This window comes from Ixodes scapularis, unplaced genomic scaffold (assembly GCF_016920785.2).
Source record: "Ixodes scapularis isolate PalLabHiFi unplaced genomic scaffold, ASM1692078v2 PGA_scaffold12__126_contigs__length_90152505, whole genome shotgun sequence".
Classification (NCBI taxonomy): Eukaryota; Metazoa; Arthropoda; class Arachnida; order Ixodida; family Ixodidae; genus Ixodes; species Ixodes scapularis.
Window position 1 is genome coordinate 25,482,833 of NW_024609838.1, and position 26,806 is coordinate 25,509,638.

Here is a 26,806-nt window from a genome sequence, read left to right on the forward strand (position 1 = left end):
GTCTATTACGAAGAACCTGTTGAGTCTGGCTTGAATAAAGAGACCACGATTACGCTGGGTCTCGAACAGAGCTCAAAAGGGCTTCCCTGCCGTTCTTATCGTCTCGGTGACCGTAGTATTACAGTGTTGTAGTGTGGTGCTCAAGCAGACAAAAGGTTGATGCACGCGCGGAACCCGTGTTCCTGAGCTATCGCTTTTTTTTTTTTTTTTTTTATTTGGGAAGGGGGGGGGGGGGGGAGGAAACTTTGTAAGTATACTATTCTCCCATTCTTTCGTGTGCACCGGGGGTCCACCCATGTCAAATTGCCCTCCGAGAAGGAGGGAGGGGGAGGGGTCCACATTGTTTGGGGGGGGGGGGGGGGCGGCCTCCCCCGTCACCCCCCCCCCCCCCCCCCCTTCTTGGATCCGCCACTGCATGGAGCATGCTCGTGAAGGTAGCCTTGGCAGGCTTGCACTTTCACGTGCTTGTTCGCACGAGCAAGAACATGGGGGGGGGGGGGGGGGGGATGTTTCGTCTGCAATCGTTTTCTTTAGCGGGTTATACTTCTTGCCCCAATTTATGCGAATGAAATTTGACCGCTGCGATCGTTATGAAAGAGTTTTCGTTTCGTCGGCGTAAGTCATAACGGATATATTGTATTGACATCGCAAAAACGGGAGTTAGATATGACGTTCTTGATGTCTGCGCGAGGTAATAGTGCATTGTGCAATGATCTCATTGCGTAAGTTCATTTTTTTTATAACCGAGCCAGCGCGCGAGCTAGTCGCATTGAAATCCGGTGGCGCAATCGTGAAAAATTACTCTAAGTCGAGAGCCCAGCCGCAGTAGATCACGAATAATGGATATATTATACATGATGACTGAAACCTGAGACTGTGGTTTGAAAAACGGAATCTGACACGTTGTCTGTCCCTTTTGCTTCCTCCTTTACGAGTTTCCGTTTTTGAAACCACAGTCTCAGGTTTCAATCATCATGTAAACTTACACCAGCTCGCCTGCACTTTAACAGTTTTTTCATGGACATATTTTTTTGTTTTACTTAAAGTCTAGTTTCTCCAGTATCGTATCCGTCAGCAAACAAATGATGACACGAAACTCTGGACAGCGACCGCCATCTATGAGCGACGGCGGTAGCTGTCCAGCCTTTCCACTCTGGCCTGCCGACTTGCGGTTGTTCATTACTTCATTCCCACATAGTACAGCATCGCTGGTCTTTCTTCTTCACGAGAATGTAAAGGCTACCTTCTTTCTTTCTTTTTTTTTTTTTAGTTTATTGTTGGGCTTGTTTTGCCGTGGTTCCCGCAACAGTACACGGTGTCATCACGAGCTATAAAACCTAATCGAACAACAGAACCTTGCGTAATCTTTATGAGAGTTGCTTGTACGCAAGTAAAAGAAAGAAGACAGACGCATAAGAAAAGAAAGAAAAAAAAAAACATGCAAGCAGAATTATTCGTTATTTGCGTATCTTCTCGCGACCAACGTTCAACCGATCACAACATGCGCAGTTTAATAAAAACTTAAGAAACCCATCGAACAAAAAGAAAGAAAAAAAAAACACAAACTAAAAGTAAAGGCGACGAAAGCAAGTTGACAGAAACAAAACAAAAGCGTGTCGTCTTTTTGTTTTGTTTGCTTTTCGTCCGCTCGGGCTCTGACGGCGCCTCGACCAATAGAAATCGAGCACGCAAAACCCGCGAACGCCGGACAGGCCAAAAGGCTACAGCTCCTTCTCGACCTCCGCCCTCGTCAACCGTAATTTTTTTCTGTTTGTTTCTGTCGTTTTCTTTTAGAAGAACGCGTTTTCAACAACGGTTTTCGACGGCGTCCTTTCGCTGCTTTGGTAGACGTCGCCATGGCGAGTTCGAAGTTGCACGATGCTGTTCGCCACGACAAGTGCAGGCTCATCACCAGGCTAGTGTCTGAAGGTGAGATTAGTAGCGGGAGGAAATAACGCACGGTGATGCGCATCTGATTGAACTACTGGAGCCGCCGTTTGAAAGCTCTTTCACCGTCTTTGAGAATCTTAGTGCCCTTGCCAGCGATCCTTTTTTGCGTGCTCGTTCTTTTAGGGGTCTCACCGAACGCGCTTGATAACAACGGCAACACGGCGCTGTACGTGGCCCTGATTGATGGACCAATCAACGCTGTGCCTTATCTCTTGCAAGCCGGAGCCGATCCTAATTTGTGAGGACGTCCTTTTTGTTGTTGTTTTTGGTTGGTTGGATATCTCGGTCGTTGCGTTATCGTTATCTCACGTGCGGGGCACCGCATTTCACGATAGCAGTAGTGGTTTGTGTGGTCGCTCGGTTTTGAGAAGATCCAGTACAATTGCACGCGCACTCGATGACATCAAGTGTGCGTGCAATAGGCCTCCTGCGCTGAAGCTTTGAACAAATTGTAGCGGCCTCATTTTGGGTAGTACAAGCTCACCTGATTGAGCATAGCCCTACTTATGGCACGTTGGTCGAGCTTTTTCAATTCTATGTTGTGCTAAAGAGGGAAAAAACACCTTTGGACGCCAGAAATCGGCCAAACTCAACGTTGCAAGAGAATCGAAAGCGCCAAATTCATGACACCACCGCTAGGGCACGCCTCTCTTATTTCTGGGTGGTGACGTCACAACATCTGTGTCTCGACGCTTTAATTTTTTTTTTTTTTTTTTTTTTTTGATGTCTACTTTGGAACGCGTGAAACGGCATCTCTTGGCTCACGCTCTCAGCGTCTTAGCTTTGACGGCGTTCGAATTTTTGTTCTCGCTTTGTATTTTTATCGTGATCTCGCGCTCCGCACCAGAGTAGGCACGCTTCTGCATGCGTGACAGTTTGAGACGCTAAAATTTGTACTACCCAAAACACGTCCTAACAAGTCTTATTCGCAGCACCCTCTGGGCAGCGCAGGAGGCCCATTGTACTGGATCTTTATACAAACGCGTTCGCAACTGCCTTGCGAACGCGGATCCGCTTGCAGTGTGAATGAGCGGGAAGACAGCTCGTCCATCTGCCACTTTTACGCTGAGTCATTCCTCCGCTCGTGGTGACCGAGTTGGTATTCGCGCTGTGAAAACTGAAATTCTTCGTATGGTACCTTCCCGATGCATCGATGCTGACACAGCACCTTTTTGAGGCAGACTTGGTGTACATGCGCGTTGACGGTGTCTCTGACGTAGTTTGTCTTAAGGTCCGTTCGCACTCTTGCAACCGAGTATGACTGAGAGAGACCTGACCGGTTTTTAAGCCTCTTGCGATCTCTTAGGTCCAGCTCCGCTGTAGCGCATCCGTGGTCCCTCTCGGTCGTACTCGGTTGCAAGAGTGTGAACCGGCCTTTAAAGAAACACGGACGACAGGACAAGCGCCTGACCTTTCGTCCGTGTTTCTCTATTGTCCCCGTTTCTTCGTGCTTTTTATTTTTTAACCTTTTATTCAGTAATGGACCAACCAGCCCAAATTCAAGTTTTAATGAAAAGAACAGAGACTTGGTTGTTTGTGTGCGACACACATTCCAGCCGATGCAGCGGCGACGCGACCCCGGTCCACGCGGCTTGCCGTCGCGGGAGCCGTCACCTGCTCCAGCAGCTGCTCGAGTGCGGCGGCGACCTCCGACTCCGCGACGTCCGGGGTCGCACGCCCCAGGACTGGGCCCTCGAGCACAGCGACCCCCAGTGCCGTCGCAAGCTCGTCACCTTCATCAACACGCGGCGGGCCTTGGCGTACCGCTTCGAAGATGCGGCCGCGCTGCTTGACGAAGACGCTTCGGTGGCCGACGTATCTGGCAGCAGTGCCGCGACGACCATTAGGAGGCGCTTCGCACGGCCCAAGCGACTGTGGTCCACGGAGAGGCTCAAGGCTGACGGCGGGTTCGGTGTGGTGAGTCGGCCGGGCAGTCCTGTCAGTTTTATGTTCATACATATAGGGTCTCCAGAATAGAACCCGCCGTAAAACGAACCGGAAAAATGCCGGGCTTGAACATAGAAAGCTATTTAGGTGGGGCATTTTACGTGGTGAAATTCCAAAACGTAGCTCTCTTGTACAAAATTAGAGCTACAATGATGATAATGCGATTAATGCAAAGGTACAAGCCAGCTGGACAAGAGTAACGATAATAATCCCTGCAGAAGGTCAACAAAACCTAGCTGTGATTGGAGGTCTGTTTGTCCTTTGTTGTCCTTGTTAATTCCCCTTCTCCAGGGATTATTATCGTTAAAGCTACAAATTTGCCAGTGTTGACGGCTGATGCGTTTCACTGACGGTTGATGCGTTTGCAGACGACCGAGTTAGCAATGGATGTAACTTCAAGCGCTGTCTCTTGGTAGATGCCGCGGGCAGCCGACGCACTGTCAGCTGCTCACTGCACCTACCGGGAGATGGCGCTACAAGTTACAACCATACCTGACTCGGTCGTCTGCGAATGTGTCCATCGTTGACCCTTGCAAGTTGGTTGGTCTTGTTTTTCACAGGAAGAGGAGCTATGCCTTGAGGTTTTATCAGCTGGAATCCGCCACCTCAATACACATTCAATGAAAATTTGAACTTTGTATATGCGGGCACTGATTTTTCTGGCTCGTTTTAGAGCGCAGAGTTTTGTTGTGGGACACCCTATACATACCGACGGTAGCCGAGGCAGTGCAGCTATTGATACACATCTAGAGTCCAACGTCTTATCCATGGGGCTTATCCTCCCCTCCAGGAAGACAGTCGACCCTATAATATACAATGCATGATTTCTTCATATATAAAAAAGAGGTAGAGTTTTAAAAGGGGAAGGGGGGGGGGGGGGGTCATGTCTCCAAGCTATAGATCAATTCTACCAAGTGCTTGTTTGAAAAGTTGACAGTGTTCAACAGGTCTTGATCAGCCATGTGTATTATTGTGATTGTAAACTACACTCATGATGGTTAAGATGCCACAACTTTGACGCCACAATACTATTTGAAACAAAGACTGGGAGTGCTTTTGCCGTGACTGCCCGGTGGATGTAAAGGCATAAGAGAAGTTTAATTTGCCATCGATGGAGGTTCGTCACCACCGACTTCCAGCTACCTGCATTGCATGGTTTAGTTCTATGCGACACAAAAAATCCCCGTGAGTTGTCTTGCGCACACTCCGAACATCACATTTCATTTCTGATCTGTCGATGGGGTGGCAACCAGGTTTACTGCAGCCCGTCCAAGGAAACCGGCAACTCGACGTTCGTCCCCTTTGTCCCGAGCATGTACCTGTACAACTCTGAAGACGGCAACATTCTGTGGAGTGGTCCCCAGTCTGTCGTTCAGAAGTGAGTTGTTGGGGCCCGTATCGCACTTTGTTACCGTCGTCTGTGTCTCGACAGCAAGGCGGGGCATCTGCGAAGATGTAGATTCGAGTGTCGGTTCTTTTTTTGCACAGCAAACAAAAGCGAGAGAAAGCCGACAATAAATGGATCATGTTTGCTTTGCCACACAGTGCATCCCGAAGATGCGCTACTTTGAGGTCGCTCTCAAATGACTCGACGAAAAGTGCCCGCATACTGCGTAGTTTCTGACATCCTGGCAAAACGTTTCTGATAACTGGCAGCACTGACCTAACAAAACGGCCATTGGGAAAGTGACAGTACTCTTTAACTATACGGTTTATTTAGTGGCACCCATTCTTTTTATAGGGTTACTGAACTCCCACAAATCATATTTTTAAGTGCTTAAGTAAAACATAAATGCCACCAACAGAACTAAAAAAAAAATTATTTTTCTTAGTTCATTTGGTGGAATTATTTTAAAAATTAATTAGTGTTATGCAAAAAAAAAAATGGAGTTCTGGCGCAATTTATTGCAACGTGTGTCTTTTTTTAATTTTCTGTCTCCACAACAAAGCATGTACTGGGACAAGCTGAAGGTTTCCGTGAAGAAGTCCTCCATGAGCGGAAGCAGTGCCAAGGGCCCCTGCTCCGACATCCTCATCACGGAACTGGAGAAGATCAGGTGCCTCCATTGCATACCGTCCTCCCAACAACCTTGATGTGCGTTGACGTTCATCGTCGGAGTCGTGTCAAACTCCAGTTGAAGGACTATCTCATTAACGCACCTTTCACACCCCCTCAAAAAGTTTCTTTCATTTTGCAATGCACTATAGTATGGTGGAAAAATACTCCCTAAATAATTTTTTCATTGCGGAAAAGCAGATTTTTTTTAGAAAACTAGAAATGCGCGAATATTTAAGGCTTCTAATGATTCAAACATGCTATTCAATTCGATTTGCAGCAAACTTTCTGGAATATCTGCAAATTACAAATGTCTTCAGAACTGTCCGACATCTCGTGTCAAGCTTCTCTGCTTTGCACCGGCTCTTTGATGTCGAGCTTTGCACCGGCGCTCTGGTGTCACGCTTCGCACCAGTGCTCTGGTATCAAGCTTCGCTGCTTTGCACCGGCGCACGCGCGTCAGGCTTCACTGCTTTGCGCTGGCGTGCTAGAAAAAACGGCCGATGGGTCGATGCATGCAGGAAAAAAAAAAGCCTTGAGAGGCCGGTGCTAGACTAGTAGCATCTGTGTAGAAAAACAAAAGAAAGCAAAAACATAATTCGTCGATCTTGTTCACTCTATTGTGTATCGTTGGTGTCCTTTAACCGTGCGTGGTCATGGGAAATTTTACATGGAATATGAAACACCTTTTTGTTGTTCCTCTGCTCGAGATAAATTACTTCTCGTAAAACATGGATACTAAATGTCTCTCACAATGTTGGACGAGGCGTGCGCTGGCATTGTACCCTGGGGTTTGGTGGCAACGCAGGAAGCTGACCTGGCACCCATACTTCCTGTGGCCGCTAGGCGTGAGCCCGGTGCAGAACATGGACGACGTCATGCTCGTCTTCGAGTGCGTTCACTTTGGGACGGTCTTCGACGTGCTCCACAAGACCGTGGCGAGTGGATCCTCGAATCTCTACCGTCTCCGGATGGCGGATGCACGGCGTCCCATCTTTAGCCGTAATGAGACTGTGAAAACGAAGCTACAGTGGTGACGGGAAAACCGAATTATCTTTTCTTCCTGAGTGCGCGGTCATCTCATTCGAATGCCATCTTGACAGGGGGCATCAACGCTAGCGTTCACTGGCGCTTCTTCTACACTTTGTAAATGTAAATCTGAGCATTAGCAGTGTAATAAGACTTTTGCACATTGCAGCACACTGGGACCAGAGCGCAACCGCTTTCTTTCTTGTCATTCTGTTTACGCACCGACTGTCGTGCGCTCTGGCTTCTGTACGTCTCAAGACATCAAAATAGCACTTTATCTTAGGAAGTACAATCTTCAACAGAGGTACAGTCGTGATCAACAGACACGCATAAGTGTAAAAGTATGTTCAGGCTTTCCACAAGCAGGCTGCTCAGACAAAACGAGACACATTAAAAACGTGAATTAGTTCAGAGATTTGTGTCAGAGTTTGACCGACCGCGTTAAAAATTTTTGTGTTGTGCGACATGTTGAGAGTACCTTATTTTCCACATAATCATCTCATTGCAAGTAGTCATAAGCGGTCGTGATTTGTTCGGTCCCACTCGAGCGCAATTGTCTGAACTAGCATGATACCTAGTGATGGACCGAATCTGTCGAATTTCAGATTAAAGTTTGGGGTAATTAAATTGTTAATTACTTTTGCATAATTAATTTTTTTAATTATTGAGTTTAAGGGCATGGTTTCATTTGGGAACTTGCTGAGCATCATTGAAAAACATTAAATAAAAAAGTTGGAGTGTGGTAGAAGGCATGCGCTGCATTTTACAGCTTTCTGAACAAGAGCACTATTTCGACAGGTTTTTAAATTTCGGTTTACGATCGGAGCGCTTCTCGGCACTGACGGCATGGCGCCCTGTGGAGAAACTGTGCAACCTGCCTCTCCTGTGTTGCTCGAGGGCAGTGAAGCAGATGTTGGTTGCACTGTTTCTCCACGGGGCGCGGTACCGTCGATGCCGAGAAGTACTCGCATTGCACACCGAAACTTAGAAACCCGTCGAAGTTGTGCCGTTTTTCAGAAAGCTGTAAAATGCAGTGTGTGCCTTCTATCACATTCCAATTTTGTTATTTAGTGTTTTTCCATGATGCTCAGCAAGTTTCCAAATGGAACCATATCGCGTAAATTGATTACACGAAAATAATTAACAACTTAATTATCCCGGACTTCAGTGATTTTTTTAAACAGGCCCCTGGCCTAGGACCAAGACAACACAAGCCTTTTTTTGGTGCAATGCATAGTTTTCACAATATTGAATTTGACCACCTTTTGTGAAACACCTGGTATACTTACTACCAGCTGTTACAACGACGTACGGAGTTGGCGACATGGTAACTGTGTGTTTGTCAGCTTTTGTGAATGTGGTCCTCTTCAATATTTTCTGCCCCAAGAACAGAAGATCGTCCAGGAATTGACGCAGTCCACTGCGCAAGTGATGAACGAAAAGTTAGGGTGCAAACGAGCTGGTGAAGGTTTAACATAATTTAGGACAAACCCCTGAGACTGCAGAAAGACAAAGGACAATTCACGGCACACAGGGTCTGTGTGTTGTGTTGTCCTTGATCTTCCCCCCGGTCTTGGGGGTTTGTCTTTAATTATGATAAATGATCCATTACATTCTGGATAAAGTGAATTTCATTTTATATTGTGAGTGATGCAACGGGGGTAGCGGCAAAATTGACTAGCAAGCACTTTAAGCAATCCTTGCAATTATAGCAATCATGTTTTCAGCTCGCAAGTAAGTTTGTGCCGAAACAAAAATACTGCTTTTTAGTTTGCGTTATTTTGCAGTTTTCATCTGTCCACATAAAACTATACTTATCATGCTCGACATTGCACATCCGACATTCCTAGCTCTTCCCACCTTCCTAAACGACCACGTGTGTCCTAACATCAGAAACCGGCATTTTAGAAGGTGAAAACGGAGCGTTTAAAATATTGGACGCAGATTTTCATGCAAAGCTGACGTCAAGTGACTCGAATTGAAAAACGGGCATATTTACAATAATGTTATCTCTCCTGGTGAAGGCCCAGCGGCCATTGCATTAATTTTCTCGCACAGAATGGTGACTTTCTGAAAAAGTAAGAACACATTCGCCTTCAATGTACACACTTGCAGGCTTGCGCTGATGAGGCCCTAAAACCAAAAGTTGCGTATCATATGGCTGCGCCTGCTACTACCTGACCTCATTGTCTCACTACTGGGAAAAGTCTCTAAAATTGCCAGTAAACACGCAAAAATGACGTCGATACATTTATCTTGTAAAATATCACATTTTTTTAATAATAATTTTGTCAATATGCATAAAGAAAAGCTTTTTTTACCTGAGAAAACAAGAAAATGAATTCTTTAAATCTGGCAACAATTTATTTTTCCCGAATTTTTAGAAAAGTCCAACAAAACTGGGTTTTGCGCCAATTTCTTGATTCTGCAAAAGTTTGGCCCATCACTATTGATACCCCTGCCAGATAACAAATTTTAATGTCGTTTCCGTTGAATACCTCTGTGTGATCAGCCAATCAGCGTGCGCCACTTTTGGTGCAATGCTGTGCATGCACAACACTGTGTCATTCGATGGAAATGACATTAAATTTTGTTGTTTAGAAGGAGTGTGAAAGGAACCATAAAATGTGAGCTCCAGGCATTTGAAGTGAAACTTTCTTTGTTAGGCTGTCTGTGTCCGTGGTCGTTTCGGTTACCGGTTTGCAGCTGAACGTCCGATTTACGAACAACTTCAACTTGTCGTGACAAAATGAACACTTCTGATCTACTGTATACTTTCATTCTTTCTCTCGGGGCCAACGATGTTAGCGCTTACGATTTGACGCGTTCTGCTCCCATCTTTACCTTCTCCCCCGGTTTCAATGGGCTCGGCCTCGTCCAGCTACTTTCAGTCTCTTTTTTTGTTTCTTGTCGACACAGCCAGAGACGTACAGCGGCCCGCTGAACAAGAACCAGCTACTGCTGGTGATGCAGCAGGCCTGCGAGGCACTGCTGTTCCTGCACAGCCGCAAGTGGGTTCACGGCTGCGTCTCCTCCCACTGCGTCTACGTCATCAGCCCCTGTCTAGGGAAGCTGGGCAGCTTCGAGTTTGTGCAGCGCAGGTCAGAAAGATCAGCCACAATGGCGTGTGTATCTTAGCACTTTGTACTGTTTGCTGGTGGGCGGGCATGGCTGTCGGAAAATGGAAATCATTAGTACCACCCATAGTACAACCAGATCTGACTCCTTTAGAAACTTAAAAATATTTCCCACTTTGAGAGAAAAAGAAGGCAAAGAGCAAAGTTTAGCACAGGTCAGTTGCCCTAGGCTACTCCATAAACATAAGGCCTGCGAGATGTGTAACTTTGTTGAATTTATGAACCATTCAAAGGTCCACGAATCCAGATCTATAGTAAGCATATGCATGTGCATTCCTTTAGAAAAGAAGCAAAGCGTGTTCCATTGCCACAAGCATAGAAAAAGGCACTGACCAAAACATTCCTTATGAAATGGTGCGTGTGCATCATGATTAAACTTGAAAAGAAAATTGCCCCTGAAGATGGCTTTTTAATGCGATAGATTAACCTACTGCTCAAGGTTTTCAGCTATGTATACTGTAAACGACTTAATTTTTGTGAATTTCGCAAGTCACCTACAATTAGCAAAAAAATACTAAGTCCGGCGAATTATTCCAGTAAAATGTAAACACATTGGAATCTATATTGAGATCCCACCGCGTCGCAAAAATTAGAACCCTCGAATTATTCCAAAACTTCAGCTTTGACCTAAATCTCGAAAATTGAGTGGTTTACAGTATTCTAGTCTCCTATGGCACAATAGGTATGCACGGAGACCATTTCAGCTCACTGTGCTTGCACCCCATTGCGTCGTGTGTATGCGAAGCGGCAGTAGCGCCCCTTTACATTCGCACCCTCTTCGAAAGATCCGACGACTTTGACATCGTCCTAGAGGTCATCCGTCATGTCCTTGAGATCATCCTAGAGGTCGCCCTAGATGTCATCTTTGACGTCGTCTAGGACGACGTCAAGAACGGCATCCTAGAGGACGACGTTAACAATGACGTCTATAGGACGTCCTCTAGGATCTCAAGGACGACAAGAATTTAGCGGGAAGTTTCCTTACTAAATTTAGCGGAAAAATTTATGTCGTGACCTATGCACCAATTCAGTTTTCCCGCTAAATTTGGCGGTGTGCAACTATAAATTCTATCGCGTTCATAGATAATCACCCCTGTGGTTTCTACAAATTTGCTGCCCTGCAACAGTTTTCTACCCGCTCACACTCGCGTAACGAGGGAAAGACAACTTACGGGGCATCTCTTCGGTGCCAGTTGGAAAAGTAGGGTCGTTGCATGCTCCACGACATTGGCTGTTCAATTCTTGTGTACTCTAAACTTGTTTTGGGTTCCCTATATGACACGTCGAGGCAACTATCTAGGACAATGAAACTGCTCATTTCGGGCACTAATTCCTAAGCGGCCAAATTTGATGCCCGTCAATACCTTTCCGAAGTAAGATGCGGAGAGGCACATATGTCGTGTTTGCACTAACATTGTTGTGCACTGTACTTGCACACATTTCGTGCACACCTTTTACTTGTCTTTGAATCGCACAAGCAGCGAGGAAGCGGGCGGTGGCCGACTGCCGTACAGTGCCCCCGCCGAGGATTTCCTTGACTACTACTACCACTGGATGGCGCCCGAAGTGCTGCAGGGCAGGCGTCCCAACCGGCTCTCCGACGTCTACCAAGTTTGCGCCGTCCTCTGGGAGCTCTTTACGGGCAAGTCGAAACCTACGCCTAGCTCCTGTCAATTTGCGGTGTCGCGTATTGTCGTATTGGTCACGAGGGTTTCGGAGTGCCGCTGGTTTGTCGACTGCATCGAGGACTTTTTAACAAACCCTTTTGGAGTCTTTGGGAGTTGCGTTTTGTACAAGTGGTGTGGCTCGTAAGATACAGCATTGGATTGGATTTTGATTTTGTCTTGCCTTGCTCTATTTTTTTTTTAAGTCTAGAAACTTTAGAAACTTGTTTAGTGCTAAAATTGCTAAAACTGGATCTCACCTGGCTCTTGCCAAAACAGTAGCTTCACAAAACCTATTCAATGTAGATATTATGATGTAACAAAAACGCCAATGTAGTGAGGCTTTCCTTATTGTAGAGACAGTATTTTGCCTAGCTTTCAAAACTTCTTTTTTTTTTTTTAATATATGCATATTTTTGGTGTGGTGTCTATTGAGAATGGCAAACATTAATTTCCAGAACGTGCAGCTCGTGCTTTCGGTTGCACACCGTGAGAGAGCCACTCTAAACACATGTCTTTCAAATGCAACGAAGCACCAAAAAAGCATTTGGGTTTTCCCCGCATTTCAAACTTCAGAGCAGGTGCCGTGGGGCACCGCAGATCGCGAGGTGGTGGAGCGCCACCTGCTCCAGGAGCGCTCCGGTCTGCCCCAGAGCACGGACATCCCTGCTCCGCTGGATGCCCTGGTGAGCGCTGGACTCTGCCCGGATCCGCTAGACAGGGACACCGACCTGGAAGAGATCTACCAGGTGCTCTCGGCAATGGTGCAGGAGGTGAGAGGGACCTCTTCAATTTGGTTCAATTCAGTTAAATTTGATGAGAGTAGAGTAAAACTGGCAAAGGGAAACCGGAGATGATTGTGGTGCCATTGATCTGGTGTTTGAACCTGTTAGCCGCTTTCTAACACGGAATGTGTTTTATGAGGAGAATTCATTAAAAAACTGTCAGGCTTCAGCGTCAAATTCCAGAGTTGCACTGTGTACAAAGTTTAAAGTTGCATAAAAATTACATAGGCCCTTAGGACACATTTAAAACAAATGTAAAAAGAACACCCTGTCAACAATCGAACCTGCAACCATGTGATCCTTAGCCGGATGTAAACTGACTGGGCTGAGGGGCAGAGGTGCTCGGAGAGCAGCTGTGGAAAGGGCAGACGCGTCAGGAGCAGCTGCCCCTTGACGCCAGGGGACCATGTCACATGACCTTATGTAATCACACACATCATGCACCCAGCTCATTCACAACACATTTTGTGTGTCACAAAGTTCATAAATAGGGTTCCATGTTTCCGGATAAATCTGAAAAAAAACTCTGAAAAACACCTGCCGGTAAAATCTTGGTCAATTTGGATTTATCCAATAAATTCAGAATTTTGATGTGCCAATGCCCCTCCCCCACCACCCAAAAGAAAAAGGCTGTATTTTACCATCAAGTTTGGTTCTGGGTGAATGCCACCACAGTTATCTTTCATAGCACAACAGGTCACGGTGTCTTCAGGCCATGACAAGAGCCCCTTTTTTGGTTTCCAGTTTGGGCCATATTATTTTGTGCTTTAGAGGAAGGAGAGGTTGTGTTTTTGTAACAGTGAAAGCTATGGATCATAGAGGTTGCATAAAATGAGGAACTCCTCTGTTACATCCTTTACCATTCCACCTTGCGAGGCCGCTGGGTAGGTTGAAGGAGTAGGATGGGATGAATATGGGCTTCCCAGCGACCACCTCGGAGGGTTTATTGATTTTAAGGTATCGACGTTCACCGAATCAATACTTCACAACTTTTGTCGGGGACAAATTAGTATTTGCAAGGGGGCACCAACACTAAATTCGAGTGAAAAAAATTATTATTTGATACAAGCACATTTCATTTTTTTTATTTAGCATACATTTACACCCAGAAATTATTTATTTATTTATTTTGAATAGGAAACACTGCGAAATTAAAGTCAGAATTTCTGAGAATTAAGAATCAAACAAAAATAAACTCCGGTAAACTCCGACTTTCGGAATTTACCGGAACTGAATATTTGCACAACCCTAATGCCATGGAGTGGATTGCTATGGTATAAAGTAAGCGCTCCTTTATTTATTTTGTGCACTCCATTTGTCTATTGGGATGATCAAAAATTCGAGACATGACATGGGACTGGGTACCAACCTTTTATTCACCAAACACAAAATTAAATAGGTATATCTACTGCAAGAATGGACGAGTGCCTCTCCAAAAGTGTTACAACCACACCCCACATTAATTTTACTGATGTGTACGCTCTGCCTTGGCTGCGTGAAAGAACCGGAGGAAAAGGACATCATCTGGTATGTCCAGGCTCAATCGCGTTCGTTGGCATGATAGGATGTATTTAAACCCCAAGAAGGACCTTTCCACGCCGACTTGCATGGCCAGTACTGCAAGAGCGACAAGTGCAAGTGAATATAATTCGGGACACTGGGACGTTTCCTTTTCCAGAATTTCCAAGACATTGCTACCCTCGCTAATTCGGGGCACCTTATGAAAGCCATCCTGTAGCATCTGAATCTCCCCAAAGATAGAAGAATGGCCGCTAAATGCTTTCAAGCAGCCATTTTTTCTTTCCATGAGGAACGCTTTGAGGTCATCATCAGGGCACGTGGAACTCCCCGTTGTGCACGGTGCTTGAGGTTGCTGTGGCTGGGCATCTTCACTAAGTGCGCCAAGCTCTGGAGAACACTCTACAGCAAGGCTAGGACAACTCCCAGGTGACCTATGTCGACGCAGCCTCAGCTGACAGGGGTCGAATGACCCTTGCAGTTACGAGTCGCTCTGGCCAAATCCTCACAGCAGGCAGCATGTATACCAGCAACTGTGCAGAGGCCGAGGAAGCAGCCATCGCCTTGGCCCTCACCCTCAGCATTACGAAAGTCATCGTCAATGACTCCCAGATGGCCATCTACCAGTACATGCGTGGTCACATCTCTGACAAAGCCCTCAAGATCGCCACTGGTCATCGTCTGATCGACCACCCTGTCCGCATCCTGTGGTCTCCAGCGCATCCGTCGCTCCCAGGCAACTAGAGTTTTCACAGTGCAGCCTGCGCTCTTGCACACCGGGCTGGAACACCAAGTGAGCACTCAACCTTCGCCTTGTGGAACCACGACAACCTCTACACCTTTAAGGGGGTGCTGGACCACTACCGAGTAGAATGCCGAGCCTACCCAGAGGCTCACAGCACTCTCAGCAAGGCAGAATCCACCATCCTCCGTCAAGTCCAGATGGAGACCTTCCTCAACCCGGTGCAGTTGCACTTGTGGTACCCAGATACCTACAACCCGTCTTGCAGGAACAGTGACGAGATCGCCACACTCCACCATATGCTCTGGGTGTGCCTGGAACTGCTTCTTCATTCGAAGAATAAGGAGTTCATCAGGCAAGCTAGGCAACCAGGTGCCTGGGAATCCTTCCTGCGGGATCCTGACCCCAAGACTCGGAAAATTCTAGTCCAGCTGGCCTCGGACGCCGCCGGGAACATCGCACCTTGTCTGTCGACAGAGGGGATTGCTTCGTCAAGAGTCTCTCCCTAAGAGAGACTCGCTTGATGCTGGGATCTAACAGTCTTGGACCCAATAAAGTCTACCTCACCTCACCTCCTTCATGCCAGTAGCAGACTCGGCTTTGCTCTGAACCTTTGCTCGCTTGTTAGCGTGACATTGTATTGAGGATCCAAAAATATAGCCGTACAACATGTGTTGCTTCCGAGCAACACCTTCTCTCGCCTTTTCATGGCAGCAGCCAGCTGATTCGCCACCGGGGTGTCATTTTTTCACATCTCAATTCGACACGTGAGCCATGCTCTGTAGAAGTCCCCCAAAGTTAGTTGCTCCCTTTGAAGCTGTACTGTTGCTTGCTCGGCCGGCCCCGGGGGGGGGGCAACTGCGTTGCTTATTGATTGCCACTCTTTTTGAGTGAGGTGGTGTTGATCATAGTTTGTGATAAACTCGCTGCAGAACTCTCTAAGCTCCACCAATCGTCGCATCGTGGCCTCGGTGGACATCCACTTCGTTACGCTATTCAGGATGGGATTCTTCATACTGAGCTTCCGAAGTAGAGACAGCACGGTCTGCGACCTCATTTTTTTCACAACCTTTCGGGCCTTCTGTATGATGTCGCTAGCAGCTGTAGACTTGAGAGCATCATGTATAGCGAGCTGCAGCGTGTGCACAGAAAACCTCATTCCTTGAAGAAGAGGTTCCTCATCTGAAAAAGCAAAAGCTCCTTTTAGTTCTTTGAGGTAGGAGACATCATCTGAGGCACCATTGTATGCATGTACATCTTCCTCTTCCGGCTCAGACTGGTTGGATGTTGCCGCGACCGGGCTAGCAGATTCTTCTGCTAAGAGAGCAACCTTTTTCGGCATATTGGCTCTGTTGTCAGTGAATTTTCCAGTTTTCGACTTATTGTAGGTTTATGCCAAGAACTGCGCGTTGCCGATGCGTGGTGCAGTCGATTTTCAGTTATGCCCTCCATGCCCTAAGGGACTTGGGAGACCTCTCTTCTGGCAATTCATGCCTTTTCTGAAACTTTCTGCCAGACGCTTTCGGCACTTACTGTGACGTGATCTTTGAGGTCCTTCAGCACGGGATCGCCAATTTTCTTGAACCCAAAGTCATCCATCATGCGAAATGGCCGGCTGTTTGTGGTGATGAGCTTGACATATGCTTTCCCAACTTCGTTTCTATTTAAGTTTGATCTTACACCAAAGCCCCGTTGTACGACAGATGGCAATGTTGGCGGCTTGAATGGTGTTCTTGGCAACTGATTGACAGCATGGCTGCTGCCGGTGGACGGCTCGGGAGTAGGGTGACCACCTTCGTGCCGGTGAAATGCGGGACACCGTGACCGGGGGGAGGTGTCCCGCTAGAAGAAAGGCACAACTGTGCGTGTGCGTCGGGATCCTGCAAGAAGGACGGCCACTGCCCGCAGTGCTTGGATAAAAATGGCATAATACCATTGAGATTCACACGCTTACCAGCGAACTCCACCCTTCCCCGTGCCCGTTGTTTGGAAGCGCCATAATTTCGGTAGTGAATGTTACGACAATATGAAATGCGGGATATTTTGAAGATTTTGGCGTTTCTTGCGGACATTAAGGACAAGAGTCCTCAATGCCAGACAGTTCCGCGAGTCGCCGGACGGGTGGTCGCCCTACTCGGGAGTGCCTCTGCCCGACGGCTTTTGTACCAGAAGCGCATCATACACTGCCTTGTGGCGTTGCTCTACGTGGCGCCTGAGGTTGGCAGCATGCTGTCCGGAGAGGCGCAGCCCACATTTGTCGATTTGGCATGCTCTCTGGTTTTTGTCAGTGTCAAATTTGAATAGGACTTCTTTTTTTTTATGCAAGAACCACCTTCGCAGCCAAAAATCAAAGTGAGAGAAGGTGCACAATGTGGTGCGCGGCAGCGACCAGTTACAGAACGACTCTCAATCATTGCATTGCTCTTATCTCTCATTGGCTGCAGTCCTTCACCAACCTCGGCTTCCTGACCAATCGGAGGGAGCATTCGGCCGAGAACACGCGGGTGACCAAGTCTACGCCCGCGCAGCGCGTCCATTCGCGCCAGACGTCTGTTGCCGACGCGGCAGAACCAACCTATTCTCGGTCACAAAAGGCTACCAGGTGAGCCCGCTATTTTTCGAATGCCCGGGTTTCATATACTTGTGCCATCATATTTCAAAAGGGTCACCTTGTACAGCATATAAGCTATTCATTAGAACTTATGTTTTCGGTTTGGGGAGAAGTTTGTGGGACTTTTTACATTTGGTAAAGGATCACATAACAATGTCCAGTTGAATCCCATTTGAAAATTTTCACCTGGGGGTCTTAACTGCCCGTTCAGTAAGTCAGCTGGAGTGGTCGGCGGCGTTTTTCTTGTTACCGTCAAACATTGGCAGTCGATCGCACCATGTCTCTGCATGTCCTGCAGAAATCGTTGTGTTTGAATTGTTTACAAATGCAAAACTTGAAAGTATAAAACAGAGAGGACGAGGACGGGAACAGGACATCTTTCATTTAGCGACAACATAGAATGGCACAACGATAAAAAACCGCCCCCCAAGGGTCTCAACGTTCTCAAAGAGGGAAAGGAGATACTAGTTATGAAGGAAAGGGAATACACTAAAAGAAAAGTTTGAAAAGCGCATCAGTAATCTAGTTATTTTCGATTAGTTAGAATTAACCTTGGTCATTGTCAGTGATAATGCAGAATTATTCTTGTTTGCAGTCCAAAAAGAGAATTGTACTATAAATATAAGAGTTTAAAAATCCGTAGCTTCACGACGAGGTGTCAATATTCTAGTCATCTCTGGTGTTAAGAATTCGACCTCTGTCTTTGTCAGTGATAATGATGGTGCAGAAATGTTTTTGTTAACAGCCCCCATGGCAAATGACTCGATGATTTCTCTCCCAAATCTGTTGTTGTGCCCGCCCAGTATCTTAGTATTAGAAAAATGAGGAGTACAGTCATCGCATGTGCGTCTGTGAACAACAATGGGGTGATATGACTCAGTTGAAGCCTTTGATGCTTCCAAGTTATGTTCTCTGAGTCGGTGGTTGACGCATCTCCCGGTCTGTCCAATGTACTGACTGCCACAACTTAGTGGAATCGAATACACCTTCCTTTCTTCGCATTCTATGAACTTTTTTGCATGTTTTACATTGCACCCTCGGGGACTGTCGCTCCCATTAACCTTTTTGCACATCTGTTTGAGGCGCATACGACGAGAAAAAACCACACTCGTGTCGAACTTGGACGCAATAGACCTTAGACGGTGCGCGGAATTGTGCATGTAGGGAATCGCAGCGAAACAACCTTTCTTTTTTAAAACAACTTGCGGAAGTTGTGGTTTGATAATGAACCTCTCAAGGGTGGAGTGAAGTCGATCAGCAGGAAAGCCTGCTTTTTCTAACCTCTGCTGCTGCAACTTGAGGCTACTTTCGGAGAAATGCGTGCATGACTTGGAGAATGAGGACTTGAAAAGTGACCTTACTATTCCATGCTTAACGGACTTGGAGTGAGCACTGGTGAAAGGGAGGACTGGCTTCTCCGACCTCTGCTGGAAGGCCCAACAAACACCTGAGGAATGAGGATGCAATCGTAAATCCAGAAATTGTAATCCTTCCACTGAAGGATTTTCCCGGGTAAAAGTAAGCCCTGCCGCACAGTCTTTGAAAACTTCAAAGATGCTGTCAGCGGACGCAGCATCTGGATAAATGACCAAGTAATCGTCAACATACCTAAAAACTAGGCAACCCTGGAAGGACTTTTTCAACTGATCTTTGATAGCCCTGTCAACAAAAAGAAGAAATATTTCGCTAAGGACAGGTGCGAGGCAAGAGCCTATACAAACTCCTTTCTTTTGTCTGTAAATATTTCCTTCGTAATATTGACACCTCGTCGTGACGCTACGGATTTTTAAACTCTTATATTTATAGTACAATTCTCTTTTTGGACTGCAAACAAGAATAATTCTGCATTATCACTGACAATGACCAAGGTTAATTCTAACTAATCGAAAATAACTAGATTACTGATGCGCTTTTCAAACTTTTCTTTTAGTGTATTCCCTTTCCTTCATAACTAGTATCTCCTTTCCCTCTTTGAGAACGTTGAGACCCTTGGGGGGCGGTTTTTTATCGTTGTGCCATTCTATGTTGTTGCTAAATGAAAGATGTCCTGTTCCCATCCTCGTCCTCTCTGTTTTATACTTTCAAGTTTTGTATCTATTAACCAACACGCTCGTTTTCAATTGTAGTTGAATTGTTTAAGCTTCATCTTCCGTCCCGTAGGCTTTAAATTTTGCCGGGCGCACCACCCAGGTGAAGTGCATAGCTGTTTGTATTGCATTTTAATGAGTTTTTTTTTCGGAGTCGGGCTTGCGAGATTCCTCACTTAAGCCATAGTTCGAGCGCCGCGTGCTAACTTTCTCCTTAAACATATTGCCATGCAGCATTTGAAGCACAAATCTCGCGGTGACTCGCTTTCGTGTCTGTATACAAACGGTCCCCTGTATGGCGTGTAAGCGGGACTCTCCTTCATCAGCCCTCCTTGGCTCCGCTTGTTGCCATCGCGTCGGTCCCTTAGAGTCACTCAACAGATTTCGGGCTGATTTTAGGGCAACAGCGCGTTACCAATAAAAAAAGGAGAGTACATATACAAAGAAAATCACAGCGCTGAGATCACATTCATGTTTCCTATATTTGCGTGTAAAAAAAATATGTAACAAAAAGAAAAAGGAAAGTACGCTGGATATTTGCATTTATCATATAGACTGCTTCGCGAAGTAGTAGAATTTTTTGGTGGATAAATATACAGGAGGGGCGAAGATACACTTGTCATCGAGCCAGACAATCTTTTCTCCTTCAATGAGTTATCTAATTAGTGAGCTGCTACGTTGCACTCATGTAACGTCGCTGTCACGTGACACTGTGACTTGACTCTATAACGTCATGTAACAAATTTAAATGATTGCTCTTTATATTAACACTTTATATTAACACAGGCAAGCTGGTTTAAGATAGACGTAGTAACTCAGGAGCAGAGACGACAGGAAACTCAAACTTCGGAGCTTCGCTTCATCTGTCCCTTTGTTCCTTCAATGCTGCGCTTTGTGCGTTAATGAAGCTTAAGTTTAGAGAAGAAGGTTGCGGCCAACCTTCGTTCCGCTGCATCCTTGTGTCTACCGTTGCAGGAAGCAGTCGTCTGTCTTGCTGGACGACGTGTCGGACGCTTTTGACGAGCTCATCAGCCTGGCAGATGACGATGCGCCCAAGACGCCCCAGCGGCAGGGAAGAACCGTCGACTTGCTGGGCCCCAAGTTCGACCAGGTCTCGCTCAGCTCCAGCCTCGACCCGATGGACTTCACGTACGCGGGGACAAAGCTTTTTCTTTCCTTTCCGCCCGTCTCTAAGTCGTCATCTCTACACATCTGCCTTTTCTCCGTTCGTTCAATTTCTCCCCACCTATTCAGCTCCTCTTTTGCATTCGCATATTTTGTCCATATATCCACCTTGTCATATCTAGTGCCACTAAATAAGCTACGCTTCAGAGTAACGACACTTGGCCATATTGTGTCGTAAAATCACGGTTGCCAGTTATCTGAAGCTTTATCTGAATTCACAGGAAACGCCTTTCCGCCCTCCACGAATGTTTAAATAGTTCGTGACAGAGCAAAGCAATATTGCGTGACCTTTCCACAACCGAATCTAATGCTGAGGAAGTCGCACTTTTGAATCATGACGATCGGCAGTTGCGTCTGCTCTGCATACGAGCCAAAATGGCGGCGCCCACAACAATTCCGGGGAACGGAGTGCCGATACTCTAAGCGCAGCTCATTTAGTGGCTCTAGTCATATCTATTCATGGATTCTCTTTTCTTTGTTTTATTTATATGCAGAGAGCAAGTCATCTGCTTCTTGCGCAGGAGTTACGGTGACGTCAAAACGACGCCGAGCTCCAATTGGCGTCGATTGAAAGCGTAGTGGGTAGACCTTTAACGCTAGATGCCTTGGAGGCTACCCTTTATTTTTTTTAGTCGGCCAATAAGTACTCGGCGTTCTGACATCATGGCAACCCCTGTGCAAGAAGCAGACGAACTTGCGCTCCACACACCTTTGCCTGTCTGGCTACCTCTATATAAATCTAACATGCACGCTGTCTTTCGTTCTCCCATTATTGTGGGTCACAAAGTAATCTGCAGCATCTGTTTGCTGCAGATAACAGAGGCAAGCAAAGCAAGGGCATGGTGCCATTTTGTGCACTTCGAAAACGGAGGTTACAAAGTTTATTTTTATAATTGCATTTATTTTGTAGCAAAGTTGCATAATAATTAATGTATACCACAACCTACATTTTCTTCTTCGTGTTTACAGCGAGGGTGCCAGGGTGCCGACGTTTAGCTGCCGGCACGACAAGGGGTCCTCGGAGGCAAGCTCCAATTTATTTCCCTTCAACTCTCCCGAAAAAAAAAACAAACTGAATGCAGGCACAAGCTTGCTCTTTGTGCTGCCATGGCAGTGGTGCCACCTCTTGTGAAAAGAGCCAAATACAGTATGTGCGTTTTGCGTTTCCTTCAAAAGGTGGCACCCACCATCCACTGTGTCACGTCATAGAGGCTACATCCCCAGACATAAAGTCCTAAGAAATAACCCTATAAATGCCACGCATTAAAAAAAATATATAAATATATTTCGACAGGGAAATTTTTTTTAACACGCTCCTTGATTTCAGCGGCTTCTGCTAAATAGCTCGGTCGGAGATATCCAAAACAAGTGCTGGGCAGCTTAAGCTACGTTAACTGAGACATTGCTTGCCGAACACTAGTCATGTGCAAATATAGCAGATTTTGAGTTCAAAGCGAATTCGAAACAAATAGTGGTTTTGACCGAATGTTTTTAAATCGAATAGCTTCTTCGAGCTTATCACTAATGTGTACCTTGCTTAAATAAATTGAGTTGAACTCGTGGGGGTTGTTCCTGACCGTCCACTTTTAAGCTCGGTCAATTTTAATGTAGCTACATTTATGCAGTGTGGCATGTGAAAGACAACATTGTCGCAGCTATCCTAATCGGGGGGATTTATAAGGCGGGTTGCTAGATGCAAACATTATTTCTTCAATTTTAAATTTAACACAAAAGACAACTGAACGAGCGTGAATGATGAGCACGGGTAGACATCGCTGCCTTACACATACCGTAAGATCCCGTACGAATGCCCGCGCTTGAGAGATTGCCCGTCCCATTTTTTGGGCTGAATATCCAGGACTTAAAACTTCTGAAACGTCGTCCACCCCCCCGATTCCCGCTGGATGTCAATCACGTGATGTATGACGGGAATCTCATCAACCGCACGGTCTATGTACCGCTACGTGAGACAGTGAACTCGCAGCGGGTTTCCTCGTGTTTATCGCATGAAACGGGAATCTACAGCATCCGTGATCTGCGGTATTTGTTCCAGTAACATGCGAGTTCCTAGGTGGTTCTCACATACTTTTCTCCGCGATCTGCGCATGCGATATCGGTTCTTATGATAATGAGATTGCAGAGGTTTCCCGCGCTTTCATCGCACCGTGAAATGCGAATCGGCTCCATTTGCAATCTGTAGTATCAGTTCCCGTTTCACTTGGTGTGTTGCGGCGGGAAGTGGGGTACCGCTCATTTTTTATAATCTTTTGCCGTCTAGTTCCCAAAGATTACCCTCCCCATATTTTCAATGTGTATCTATTCATTTCGGGTGGGCGTTCTTACGGAATTTTATGGTTTAGTCCCCTAACATAATTGTGGTTGGGGTTAGCCCCATTGAGTGCGCTTCTCACCGAGCACCTATGCGCCGGGGGAAAGCAATACCCGCGAAGACCGCGAGCTTCGTTGCGGGTATTGCTTCCCCACAGTGCACAGATGTTCAGGGAGAGGCACGCTCGACGGGTCTAGCTTGATGTGATCAACACTTCAAAAAGCATGAAAATTGCAGTTCCTCTCCGAGCGAATGTCGAATACAGTGTTATTCGAAACTACTATTTGAAAATTAAAATATTCGCACGGCACTACCAACTAGTATTTGATGTCTGCAGGCATGCACACAAACTGACACTTCAAGAGCTCCAACGGTGCGGCCGCGGACCAGGGCATTCGGAGCCTCGTGCTCCGCGAGCAACATCAAGCTTGCTACGCGCTACACCGACACCGTCCTTATGTCCGGCAAAGCAGAGCCGTCCCTGGTTGCACAACGCGGCGAGGTTTGCAACTTTTCGCTCGTCTGTAAGCAGGTGCAAAGAGTGGATTTTGGGTTCGAAGTAAATAGTGGTTTTGACCGAATATTCTCTAATCAAGTATTGAATAGTTACCCCAAGCCTTTCACTACTGCAACGTGCTTAATTAAGGAAACATAATCCTCAAAAATATATTTTTTTTATTAATTCTTGAAGTTAAGAGGCTGAAGTTTGCACAGTTAGTACATATTCAGCTCCTCTTGTCATATATGTAGTCAGTTTTCTGATATCTGCCTTGGTGAAATATCTGCCATATGAAGGCATATAAAATGCCTTTTTTGTGCACTATTTTTCTCTCAAGTTTACTATAAGAGAATGTCCTAAAATAACCTGGTTGCTTCCTTGTAAACAGTAGTGTGCAAATTCAGCGGGAAAAAAGATATTTATGTCTCGAGAGAAAATGACAATTGTGAACTATTGAGTCATCACTTTTTATGTTTCACTTTTAGTTTTATAATTCTTATAAAAATTCAGTGGTGCCAATCACATAACTAGCAAAATTTGCACACTCTATACATAAACACCTATACAAAATTTAGTTGTGGGTTCACTGCAAACGGTGAAAATTGTGTGCACAAACTCCGAAAACAGGCAAAAACACTAATTTAAGAAAAACGCAAATGAGTTTTGTTTTGACATACCTAAATTCTCAAACTACACGAAACTTGTTGGTAATATTGTTCCAAATGTCAGAGTCTGGACCGCCATGCTAGGATTCCCTCACTGCATAGCACAGCTCCAGAAAAGCTGCCAGTCCCTTTCGCGAAGAGGTCCATTCCTGGACGGCGAGTTTGCACTTTCTGCAAGTCGAGCATGCCGCGCCATTGACGAACAAGAACTTTCATCACACCGATCTCACAGATCACAGTCCTTGCACGCTCATCATCTTCAGCTCCCTCTCCGTTTTCAAGCATCCTGATCTTCTTTTCCGATGCACTAACGAAGTCGTCAGCGCTGGCGATGAAATTCGAGCGATCAGACTCGGAAGCGTCACCCCAATTGAGATTAGGGTTAGCTGTCGCGGATGAACTTTCCTTCTTCGAAGCTTTCCGCCTGCCCTTTTGGCGACTTCCTTTGAACTTGTGCGTCGTCCAAAACTTCTGAGCTCGAAAGTCCCGTTTTCGGTTGACGTTCACTGCGAAGAAAGCAGTATGATCGAGAGAGTCGTTGGTTCTGGTTTCAGGAGCAGTGCGACACTAAACAGCCAAGCAAGCTCCACCGCACAGCACGTTACTCTCAGCCAATGGCGGGGCCACAATTGCATCACATGACTCAAAAAAGCCAGTGGCGACGTGCGTGTGCAGCGGGAAAAACATTTACTTATTATTATTTGTGACCAGAATACGAAACTATCGACGACAGTTTTGGAGTGAAAATGGCTTGGAATATGCGCCGAAATAAACGCGATGGCGGGCGACGCCACAATCAAAAGAATCACGCACTCGAAAATGGCTCAAATTTGTGCTGTTTTCCATCGCGAGAAGGGCTTCAAACTCATATCGGACTAATTTCGCGATAATGTCCGGCCTTGACTTTTTTTTATGCAAAAGAGGAAGGTTCAAAGATAATAAAACACTAAAAAAAGCAAAATCACTTTTTTTTTTCTTCGCAAAAATTATGTTTTTTTAATTGCAAGGTGCAAGTAAAAACACATAACCAAGGGAAAACTTTTTTTATTTTAAACAAGCTAGACGGGAACAAAATGTCATAAAATGAACTTACAGCAAACAAACAAAAATTATTTTAAAGCTATATTTATGGCGCGAAATAAATTTTTGTTGGCACCCGCGGGAGCCGCCACTGGTAACATGGTAGACCTGTGTGCCGCCGCGCTGTTGACGCAAGTGACGCCGGAGTCATTCAACACCCCCGCTGAAGTCCCCAGAACCCCAAAGTCGCCGCCTCCGCCGCCGCATGCTAAGCATGGCAAGCCGTTGGTTGAATGCGTTTCTCTACGCCGCCACCGCCCCAGTCAGTTTCTGACCGGCGCACAGGTCTGTCATGTTTTACGCCGTAACTATAGCTCTAAAGTAAAAAAAAAAAATTCGTTCTTAATTTGGTTTGTGGCACTTTTTTTTCCATCTAGACTGTTTAAGAAGAATATTTTTTTTCCTTTGCATATGTCCTTTAAACAAAAACTCAGCTGAACCCATGAACGTTGTTACCAAGCTTCCACTTGTTCATTTCTAAGCAAAGAGACAACTTTAATCAAACTACATTTATGGATTGTGGCGATGGAAAGTTCAATGCCTACATTGAGATGGCAAGTCGTCAACGACACATTTGACATAAAATTATTCCTATAGCGATGCCTATGCAGCTATGCCTAGGTTATCAAAGGGATTTCTAAATCTTTTGCTATGTGCAAACATCCTCTCTTGCGTCTAAATTTTGAAAACAAAAATTATATTTAATGAATGTCACATACTTTTGCATAATAACTACAGTTTAATTTTGAAGATTTTACTGTAGTGTAGGACATTCACGAAGTTTCCGTTTCTTTTTAAAAACGTCAAAGGCGTGCGGGCACTATCCCACTTGGAAGGTGCGCTTCTTTCCTAAGCACACGACTGCAATGTTTAACCTTTGAAGTGTTGATCGCAGTGGGTTAGCCCTCTTGGGTCCTCTTCTTACAGAGCACCGGTGCACTGTGGCAAAGAAACACCACGAAAGCAAGCTCCGTGAGTGTTGCTTTTCCACGGTGCACCGTTGCTCAGCAAGAAGCGTGCTCAATGGGACTAACCCACCGCAATCAACACTTCGAACAGTATGAATATCGCAGTTTATCTCGAAGTGAATACCGAACAGCGTATTATTTAAAACTACCATTAGAAAATTTGAACATTCGCACAACCATTCTCGTCCATTCTCTCCCTTTACTTACGCGCAGCGCAAGTTTGTCTGCTTCTTGCACAGGGATTGCAGTGATATCACAACGCCGAGCTCTGATTGGCTCTGACGAGAAAGAAGGTGGGTAGATTGGACGCGAGGCTCGCTCGAACGCTGACGACGCGGCACTCGTGTACATTCTGCGTCTGTGCCCGATCTCATCGTGATGACATTGATATTCTAGCGCGCAAGTTTTGAAGAATTGCAGTCGAAGCTCTGCCTCCAGTGCGAGCTTCACTCTTTTGATGGCACTTCGGCACCTTATGAGCATGCAAAGCCAAAGCACGACGAAAGGCATGCCAAACGCGGGCTGGGGGGCTTCTCCTGCGAACCTCCATTTGC

The 26,806-nt window shown here is 45.9% G+C and overlaps 1 protein-coding gene across 1 annotated transcript in view; it reads left to right on the forward strand.

Annotated features, from left to right (window-relative positions):
• Positions 1-666: 666 nt before the first annotated feature.
• Positions 667-26,806, forward strand: part of LOC8036888 (inactive serine/threonine-protein kinase TEX14) — a 35,806-nt gene continuing 9,666 nt past the window's right edge. The window contains exons 1-14 of the mRNA XM_040217018.1: positions 667-691; positions 1,795-1,929; positions 2,074-2,188; positions 3,507-3,867; positions 5,151-5,275; positions 5,847-5,954; positions 6,762-6,891; positions 9,902-10,083; positions 11,601-11,761; positions 12,360-12,556; positions 17,273-17,430; positions 20,502-20,675; positions 21,681-21,735; positions 23,378-23,542. Of these exons, the coding sequence (XP_040072952.1) occupies positions 667-691; positions 1,795-1,929; positions 2,074-2,188; positions 3,507-3,867; positions 5,151-5,275; positions 5,847-5,954; positions 6,762-6,891; positions 9,902-10,083; positions 11,601-11,761; positions 12,360-12,556; positions 17,273-17,430; positions 20,502-20,675; positions 21,681-21,735; positions 23,378-23,542 (2,091 nt within the window). The remainder of the gene's footprint in view (positions 692-1,794; positions 1,930-2,073; positions 2,189-3,506; positions 3,868-5,150; positions 5,276-5,846; positions 5,955-6,761; positions 6,892-9,901; positions 10,084-11,600; positions 11,762-12,359; positions 12,557-17,272; positions 17,431-20,501; positions 20,676-21,680; positions 21,736-23,377; positions 23,543-26,806) is intronic.